The 10,539-nt window shown below is 39.0% G+C and overlaps 1 protein-coding gene across 1 annotated transcript in view; it reads right to left on the bottom strand.

Annotated features, from left to right (window-relative positions):
* TMEM132D (transmembrane protein 132D) overlaps positions 1-2,668 on the bottom strand; it is a 274,373-nt gene extending 271,705 nt beyond the window's left edge. Inside the window, exon 1 of the mRNA XM_026114487.2 lies at positions 1,775-2,668. Coding sequence (XP_025970272.2) covers positions 1,775-1,853 — 79 coding nt within the window. The 5' untranslated portion in view covers positions 1,854-2,668. The remainder of the gene's footprint in view (positions 1-1,774) is intronic.
* Positions 2,669-10,539: the final 7,871 nt, after the last annotated feature.

The raw sequence follows: 10,539 nt of genomic DNA on the forward strand, positions 1-10,539 counted from the left end.
AGTAGTTCTAATGGGAATGTATCTAGTTCCAATGTAGAGATATAGAGATATCAGACTTAATAAGACTTCCTAATATATAGAAAAAACTCACTTGTCCGTTCTTATAATGGTTTCTTTTTTATTTATCTTTCACATAAGAGACCTCCTTTACAAGTCCAGCTTTCTGCCTATGTTTATCTTTCAAAGGAGATGCAAGTAACATTTAAGAATAAATTCATATATGAATGTTATAATTGCTGGGCTGGCAAAAAAACATTATACATGGTAGAACTCAAATGCCACTTATATTTCAATCTTGAAATAAACTACAATCTCAGTCACACACTCTGTTAATGCAGTGTTAATGGTGCAAATTGAAAAACACCAAAAAAAGATGAGATGAAAAAGTTAATATTCTTACTGCATTGTTAGCTGACCAAAAGTACTGATATTGCTTGTAATAAAATACAAATTTTACAGCCTAGCAGGTAATCAAAAGCTACTGGTGTGCAATGTGAATGAAGTAATCTTTTAAAAAGACTCAGTCTTCCAAACCTTGCTGCTAATGCATTTCCATTTGCAACTTCAAAACTGTACTTACTGCAGGCACTGCATTTAGGTAACATTTCGGGAGATTTACAATTTTGTCCCTTTCTTTCTCAACTTGTTCTAAAGAAAGAAGGAAGAAAAGGGAATTTGATAATGGGAGCCACCACAAAAACATACAACTGTTTATTCTGTCCTCAGTCAGTAAGTTCAGTTTCAGACAGAAAGTAATTAGTAAAGATCACTGGCTTTAGAAGAAAAAGTGCCCATACCTTGAAGTGTAAGAAAGCATTAAGAGTAACTGATGCCTTTCTAAAACAGTGATCTTCCTATAAGCAGAACTCTCAGTATGTTTGCAAAATTATAGACTAAATGCATATGCTATTATTCCTCACTGAAGACTAGCCACATGGGAGCTTTAAATTTAATATTCCTGTCAAAATAAAGCTGTTGAGACACAATGTCTTTTTAAATGTATTTCTCTTAACTTGGATTATGCAGGAATGGTCAGAATCATCTACATTAAGTATTGCAAAAATGCATTCACCTTTTTGGTTGAACCATGAATGAAAACTTAATTTCAAAGGAGAATTTAAACACACACAAAAATATTTGCATTGTCTATACGTTGACTTTCTGATCCTTACTGTAAACGCATTTGAGGGCAACATGAAGATACCACTGAGTAGTTGTCTGAAGTCATCTGTCATAACATCCAAACTCTATTCAGCATGCAGAAATATCTGACACAGTGGTTTAGGATCTCACCAGAGCTTTTAAAGATTTCAGGAAGAGCATATTCCTCTGGTCGAGTAAAACAGTCTCAGTCTGAGACACAGGATTTTTCATTTGAAAAATTACATAGGAAATAAAGATAGGACAGCTAACTCCAACAGCTGCTACCCCCGAAGATTTCAAATTTCCACATAATAAAACCTTTCACAATCCAAAGCAGAGTTATCCACCAGCATCTACTACATGGTCAAAAATATAACATCTGGTAACAAACGTCTCTATAAACAGCTAGACTATTTGTCAAAATCGACCAAGAAAATAAAATCCTGTCATCCAGGATTTTCCATCAGGATGTCTTTGCTTTTGACTAACACATGACTCTCCCCAAGTCTTTCAGTCGCAAATTGTGGGTATCGACATCCAAGGTACCACCACAAAGAGAGGGGACAGAGGGTACATATGCAAAATAAACAAGAAGCAAAGAAACAGTTACACAGAAGAGACTGAGCCTTACCTTTGGAAAAAACTGCTGCCAGGCTCAAGAGGAGAGGTGACAAGAGATGCCCCATATTGCTAATCCCAGAAGTACACATCCTAGGGTCTGTGGGGAAGTTACGGCTCAGTTTCACACACTTTGCAGTCAAAGTAAAAACTGATCAGCTGGAGAGGCTGCATTTTCAGAAAAGGTCATCTGGAGAGCGTAAAAGGCATTTGCTTTGGAGAGAGGACTTATTTCTTCAGCTTTAACCCACCCTCTTCCTCCCTCATTTCTTCAAAACAGATGATGCTATGGAAGAAAAAACACTGTCTCCTCTCAAACAACGAATACGAAACTATTCTCGTTACAATCCCAGTCCCGAGTCCCAGCTGCCCGAGGCAGGCGAGCAGCCCCCCGCCCCGGACCCCCGGGCCGGCAGGGCCAGGCGAGCTCGGCGCCGCCCCGCGGCTCCCCGCGGGGGAACCCGCCTGCCCGCAGCCCGCTGCACAAGCACGTCTGCTCCCTGGGCTTCACCAAAGTTTTCCTTTAGGTGCTGCTTGTCAGCCCAGAAACCATCCAGACACGGAGGAAGGGGGGTTGTTGTTCCTCTCTCTCCCTTTTAAGTTCTCTGTTTTTCCATTCACTTGTTTGACTTTCTGCAAGAGAGGGAGGGGGCGAGCGCGGCTCCCCTGCGGAAGGTCATGGCTACAGAGGTGGCTACTGCTTTCGGGGCCGGCAGGAGCAGCGGCCGCGGCCGGCGGGGACCTGCAGCCCCAGCGGATGCAGCACGGCCCGAGCCCGCACCGGGGCGCCGGTCCCGGCCCGTCCGCCCGCCCGCCTCCTCCGGCCCCGGCCCATCCTCCGCGTGCCGCGACTGCTATTCACAGAGCGAGAGATTTAAGCCGGGAGGTGTCGCGAAAATAACAAAAAAGAAGAGGGAAACAAATAAATAAATAAGCGCACGACCCAAGCCCCGCCTGGCGCCCAGCAGCCCCAATCCCCGCGCAGCGGGGCGGAGCTGCCCGGCCCGCCCCCCCGGGCCGCGGCCGTGTAGGGAGCGGGCGGCGCGGCGGGCAGCGGAGGGCGAGCGCGGCGGCCGCCCGCCCCAGAGCCCTGCCCCGGCGGGCAGCCCCCGCCCCGCGCAGCCGAGGGGCGGCCCCGGCGCCCGCTGGCTTGTGCGCGCTGCCGCACGTGGCCGGGCTTCGGCTCTGTCCCTCACCCCAATTTCTCATGTATTCAGCTCTCCCCAATCCACTAAAACAATCTCGAGTCAAACGAAATATGGCACGGCTGCAATGAGGAAATAACAGGAAGACAGTGTAGTAAAATACTTCATATATAGTGTAAGAACAGGAAAAAAAATACCTACATTTGGTCTAAATAATGTTCAAAAGTGCTGGGGAAAAATAGCTCATCTGAGGTTTCCAATCACAGAAAATGTGAAGGCTATAACCATTTTGCTAACCCAACCCTTTGGTCAAGCTTAATAATGAGATTTGTATTATCCCTGGCAGACAGAATGGCAGCAAAATGCAATTTACTATAGCCCAATCTAAATATATATATATATATAGCTGTAAGAACTTAAAACCACTGTGTTCTTTCATGGAGTATGTGTTTAGGAGCAATAAAAACATTCTTTTTATGTTAACATCCACATTGCTGTACCTTTAAAACAGATCTATCAAAATAAAGCTTGAGACTGTACATTTTGCTATGAGTGAGAAATATATGATCAATGAGAAAATGCTGTATTTTGTGCGATACTGTGGATTCAGTCTAGAAGTTCATGTCAGTTGTAGAAATATTACCAATCCCAGAGGGGTCCCCCAGACCTGAAATGAAGAATACTTCTAGAGCTGACATTACATCTGAGACTTAAGTGTACCATCTGAAAACATCCACCATCTGGAGAAAGACGAAGAATGTTACTGACATGATATACAGCATGATGTGACCAAAAACTTATGGTGTTGTCCAAAGACAGGAGAATTATTATAAATTAATACTCTCTACCCAAGAAAAAATAATCATCGTCTGGGGGTGGAAGTCAATGCCCAGCTTCATTCAGTAGACAGGTGAAAAATGACAGGATAATACATCAGTTAATCTGCATTTTGCTGGATAAGAAGCAACTTCCTATTTAACATAAAAAGTACAAAAAGTGCAAAGAAAAAATAAATTTCTCTCCAGATATAAGTGTATAGGTTTTTGTTACCAACTTAAGGGAAAAAAAAGTTTAGTTTAAAAATGAGATTCTGTTCTCTTTACTTTTATTATTTCTGGCTCCATGGCTAGTACCTGGGTTTTGCTTTTTGTTGTTTTTGCAATGTTTAGAGATGATTTGAACATACAGTCCTATTGCCTTCCAGTCATTCAGGGGTAACTAGACAGAAAGATAGAATGGCAGAAGGATTTATGGAATTTTAGAGTGAAATGGAGTTTTAATAATGGTCATTTTTTGTATTTTTCTGTCTTAAAAATATTTTGTAGGAAACATACCATAGAGTCCAGGTGAATCCAGACTGAAATGCACCAAAACATGGTGCACATGTCCAAATTTGTATTTGCAATGTTACATTTCAAGATTTTTTTTTTGAAACAGTAGGCTTTAGTTTGCTTTTCCAGCAAAAACATGGAAACTAGGGAATCTAGATTCTTATCCATGTTCAGAATTATACTATTCACTGAACAGTTTTCACTTGGTCTTGTAAAACAAATGTATTTTTTAAATCTGGGCTATTATTTTTTTCCTTAATGTTTTTACAAATCATTCTGAAATGTCACTAATTATTAAATTTTATTCATCAATACCCTTTTCATTCCAAATCACTCTGCAGACATTTCACTTTTAGTAGGTAGTAATGGCCACATAATATTTTGTCAGCATCATCATCTTCTTTTTCCAGTGCTGTTATCCCCAGGAGGGGACAGCCCCAGCTTCAGTTGCCCAAGAGGATTCAGTTATGAATACACTATTGCCTCCAGCCCCTTCAGAAATGAGTAGGTGTACTCATTTCTTGGCTGTGCCCTGCAATCCCTGTACAGAGAGAATTCTCCCTTTGCTTCCATGGGTATTTTACTGGGGACAGCTGAAGATCAGGCCACTTGCCGAATTTCACACAACAGAGTGGGTATCCCAATTCTAGTTTTTTCCTTTAGAGTGGAGGTGTTAACACTTCAACGTGACAAACTCCAGCTTGTGCAACTATCACTTTCATGACAAAAATCTTTTTCTAGACCCTACTCATGGGGGGGCGGGAATCACATGAATTCATACACTACTCAGTAATGACAAAACATCTTCCTGTTTTATTAGCAATATGTTATTTTGGCAAGTATGCCTAATCTTTTCTGGGTAATTAACACAACTGATTGTGAAGGAAGAACTGGCTCTAGAAAACAAGAGAGAATGAAGAGACCTGTCAGACCTGCATCTACACAATCTAAAGCTAACTATAAAGCTAGAAAACTGAATAATCTGCATCCAACAAATTAATGAGAAGATTCATTGTTACCCTGAGACTTCTTGTTTCATCTTCAATGTGATATATCAATTGATAAGTATAATCTGTCTTAGGTAATTAAAATTACTAATTGTTCTAATCAGTTTACTGGCTCACCTTTTTCTGTTTGTTTGTTGTTCTGGAAACAGTAATGTTCCCTCATTGACTGGCTAGAACTACAGGTTTGGGAGCTGTCCCCTTGACACAACAGCGAATGGTAGACTAGAGAAAACACTGCAGCCAGGTGGATTAAGAAAATGTTCCTCTGCCCAATATTCTATCTTCCTTCCATCAGTCGAAAATTCTTCTCAGTACTGTATTAAGAGATGGAAATAAAAAAACCATGTCCAGTGAGCTGAAAGCAAACAATTCATTTCAAAAGCCAACTGCATTCTAACAATTGTCTCCTGGTGTCCACCAACCTGGAATATCTGCTATATTATGGAGTTTTTCTGAACTGAGCAGGTAAAAACTGAGCATTTTTCCTCAAAAAATATTTTTCACTTTCCATTAAATTCTGAGAGAAAAATTGTAGCACTGTTGAAGTCAGTGTGTATTTTACCATTGCATTTAGAGGGACAGATTTTTCTACTCCCGTTTTTTCCCCCCACAATGCTTGAAGATTATACATAAGGCTTTGAGATGGGCTATTTGGTATTGTTACTGCACGACTTCCAAAATAAAGAGCAATTAGAATCACAGATTCTTAAGATGAGAAGGAAACAGCATGATCAGTTTGACCTCCCGGCAATTTTATACAATTTAATGTGCTGTCTTCAAAACATACACTAATCGTGAAGCAGCCGGTGTACTGCAACTGCTGTTCATAAGGCAAAACATAAATTGTTCCACTGTTGTTTTATGTTTCTATCACTCGTTTCTTTGTCACCTCTATCTGTTGTCTCTCATCTTTCTTTGGGTTATGTAGAGTCTTTGGGAAAGGGACTTCTTTTGGTCACATGTGCACCGTACATATTGCCCACTTAGCCACAGTCAGCAGCTGAAGTCTTTTAGTGACGCTCCCACAGGAATAACATGAAAAATCAGAGTGAGATAATGGAAGATGCTGCAAAGACCACACTGAGTCACGCCCTTCAATTCCATATTAATGTCTGCATCTTACTCCCTTTTGACAGTAACCAGAGCTTAGATTTCTGTGTCAGTGACAGCAGGATGAAGCATTAAATCGCTGTTAATTTGTTTAAAACTAATTTTCATTTGTTCAATCATACCATATAAGAAAACAAAAGATAAAATCACTTGGTTTGCTTAAAATGCTTCTGTTGTATGAGAAAAACAGATTCAGTTCAAAATCTTCAACAGGCTAAAGTAAAAAATCTGTTTGACAGCTTGTAGTTTTATTGCCAATGGTAATGCCCCTTGGAGTGCCTATCTCTTTAATGATCAAACACTAACCTTAGTGGTGAATAGTATTCCTATCAGGCTACTTTATGTTGCTAGTCTTGCTGTCAGTTCACAATAGCTGAAAAAGTAGATGATGTCAGTCAGAGTTTTCACCCTCTTTTACTTGTTTCCAATGAAAACTCAAAAAGCTTAGTTCCAAATAAGGTCTAAAATTGACAAAGAACCTTATCAGAACACAGCTAGGCTGTTATCAGCCAAATCAGCAGCAGTCTAATAGACAAAAGTGTATCTAAAAGGGTTTTTTTCTTTGAACTAATGAACTAATATATTAAGCTGCTTCATCTGATGGTAACATTTTAAGAGCTGCTTTGGCTGCAAGTTACTGTACTCACAGTACAATAAAGTGCAGTGATTTATATGGATCAAATCTTCTAAGATGCAGAAGCCAACTTGAATAAAAGCTCAATAAATAAATGAACCGATAAGTGTACACATCAGGAGAAAATTCACTATAAAAATAAATATATATCATGAGAAAATTAATAGGTACAAATGACATTCCTTCTGCCTGGTTGGGTTGCACTTCAGCCTCCATAGCAATGGAAACTAACTAGTACTTATTATAACTAGTACATGTCAAGTTAAAATAGATGAAGCGATCAAACTGCTGGAATGTGCACAAGTGTTAACACGCAACAGTGTCCAAACTGAAATTTGATCACATTCTCACTGCTATAATTTTCAAACTGACAGTGTTTTTTAGGTGCAGATAACATAAAATAACAGAACTGAGGATGTTACCCTGAGCATTCTGAGATGTACCTGCAGACAAGCTGATGTGATGTCTTACAAGCTTCTTAGAGGGCAAAGCTCATTTTAAATTACTATGGAGATGGTGTAGACATTTGCCTGTAGGCACCATCAGCTTCCTTATTTTTTGGCATATCTTCATACCCAATGAAAAAGAACAGAAGAATTGGACATATCAAAGGTCTATGTAGCCTGCTTTTCCATCTCCAAAAGCAGACGCACAGCGAAGAATGCAGAGATAGGTCCAGAATATACAATAATTCCCTTCAATGCGCTCTCAGCCTCCAGCACCTGAGCCAGAGGTGGTCACTGAGTATTTAGGAACCCTCAACAGCTTTTCCTTTCCTAGGTCTCCTCTTGAACACATTTTACCATCAACATCCTGGTGCACAGCAAAAGGACCTCTACAGCCTGCACGTTCCACACAGAACCATTTCCACTAACCATACTGCCCACTCTGAACCCAAGTTTTTTTGCTGGAAAAAGCAGTGAACAATCAATCCCACTTCACTCCCTTCATGACATCTATGATTTTATAGACCTCTGCCACATTTCTTCTGTTATTATAATACCAACCTTTACTAAATGCTAGTGCTGTTTTGCTTTGAGAAGGAATAGGATCCAGCCCATTACCCCCCGAAATGTACAGTGTTTTCAAAGTGAACCAGAAATGGAATCATCATTGTACAAAAAAGTCCTTATCTTTACATAGACTGAATTAAGAAGTTCTACTCAGAACACCTCTAGTATGTGGTGTATTCTAAAAAACTTATTTTCCACTTGCCCTGCTGAATTCAATTCTAAGACTTTTTCACATTTAACTGAGAAATAAGCTACCACTAATTGTGATTTTCTTTATGATCTCCAGATTTTCATTCCTCATTTAGGCCTTTAATTCTAATGGAGAAAATACTGAAAATGATGGTGCTTCTATTTAAAAGGATAAAAAAGGTAACTTTTATGCTTAATCAACTTAATATTTTTAGTATAAAGCTCATGAAAATACACTAATTATATTTTTGCCATACAATATTGTGAGTCGGTGCCAGATCTTCAGCTATTACAATTTTTTCTTTAAGAACCAGCTCATATTCTGTGTCCTACATCTCCTAGAATCTAAGAGCCCAAGCCTGCAAAAACTCTCAGATACAGCATTTATTAGTGCCACATACTGATTACTGTGAACTAGATTTAGAAGGTATATAGTTCCCAAGACCCAGTAAAATATAGATATAATCATTTATAGGTTTAGACTATAGCTTTGCATGAAATACACAAAGAAACACAATACAGACCAAGAATTCAGAAGGAATGAAAAAACCAAATATGAGAAGAATGGCAGCTCTGAATAGTACGTGATCCTTCATGACCATATCTTTGTAAACACATATGTCTACTCGTGTGCATACACTAGACCTTAAAACAGTTGCATATTTGGCAGTGCAAGTATCATTTAGCTTCACAGCAAAATAAGCTTGTTACTATGACGAAAAATCAACCATGTCTTTTTAACGATAGAGTGCTAGTGACCTCTAGTGCTATACTCGTTCTATGAGCTTTAACAAAACATCTAAGACCCTGTATGTGGGAGGCATGATGCACCTTCTCCTCTAAGATTAAATGAGAACCGGCATTTACTGAAATAAAAGACAGGTAGGTGTGTGAAAAAAGCCGTCAGGATAAAAAGCAGAACTTCCAGTTTGTCAAATTTTCCTCTTTGTAGGTATCCAAGAATAGAGTCAGTATAGTCCCTTGAAGCCCACTGACCACCCCATTGCTTAATAGTTTCAAAAGGAATGGGACTTCTGAAATTAGCTAAGCAAATGCTCTTTTGAAGGGCATAGAAAAATTTTTTTCTATTTCCTTTCCTGGATCTGTATCAGCTAATTAAATATTTTTGTTCCCCAAAACATTGGGCAATCCAACAATATGTTTTCTAAAGTAATTTTGTGTGCATACTGAAATGCTACATATATTAGATCACACTGTTTCTATGGTTCATCTATAAAATATAAGTCTTTAATAGACTTTTAATGAAGGATAAACAGTTATTATGTATGATTTGCTCTGTTAGCTGCTTATAGCTAATACCTGACATTGAAGTTCTTGTTACAATTTTTAATATTATACCCATGTTGTAATGCTACTACAGTTTAATTATTTATTGGCTCCTTATAAATTATTTATGAATGGAAGATTAAAATAAGTGTAGCAAAATGAGTAGTTCTATAGAACCAAATTCAATCTAATGTATAAGGAACTGTACCTTCTAACATCAAATTTACATTTTGTTCATTCTCCTTCTTCACCACCATAAAAGATAGGAATAACATACAAACAGCAAGAGTAAAATCTTTGGAATACCAAAAAGATTTGAAGGCAATATGCATAAAGTCACTTAAAATTAAACAGTTCCTCTTTTTCCCTCCTCCTTTTTCTTCTGTGTTTTAATATGGTATATAGTAGAGACCTATATGCCTACTCTCCGTCTAGCCTTGCTTTAGAAATATCAGATGCTAGCAGGGAGTACTGGTTTTGCTGCTATTTTTGCTGAAAGTCTTACAGGTGTTACAATGACTCTTACATTTAAGTTTAAAATACAGTAGTGCTTAATCTTCAGCAAAGGCATATCTTCTCCTAAGTGTCAGTCCTCACTGAAGTTCTAAAAAACCCTCAGTAAACTGAAGTGACTGCAGACTGTTTACTTCACTACGGTTCTTGAGAGGTATTCAGTTTCACTAATTCTCCAGGCCTCATGATGATTACTGACTTCATATTTTCTGCACAAAAATAATGTTGCATAAGCGGGAAATAAAATCCATGGGGGTGTGCGTGTTTATTTACCTTTCCAGCTTTTCTTAAAGAAGCAAAGGGGTAGAAGTCCAAAGCTTTGTTCTCTTATGCCAGAGGCAGATATTGCACACAGTCGAACTGCAGTCACACTCAGATTTTTGCCTTTTTTTCCCCCCAAATCCTCACTCTTATCACAGATGGGAGAGCATATGGCAGGAAGCCCTTACAGTAGATTGGAAGCAGTTTCCACATTATAGTAGATTTCACATTGAATCTGTGGAGTCAGTAAACGGGAGGAAACAATCAAAGATATCTGGAATATTTTAA

The sequence above is a fragment of the Dromaius novaehollandiae genome, chromosome 17 (assembly GCF_036370855.1).
Source record: "Dromaius novaehollandiae isolate bDroNov1 chromosome 17, bDroNov1.hap1, whole genome shotgun sequence".
In the NCBI taxonomy this organism is placed as follows: domain Eukaryota; kingdom Metazoa; phylum Chordata; class Aves; order Casuariiformes; family Dromaiidae; genus Dromaius; species Dromaius novaehollandiae.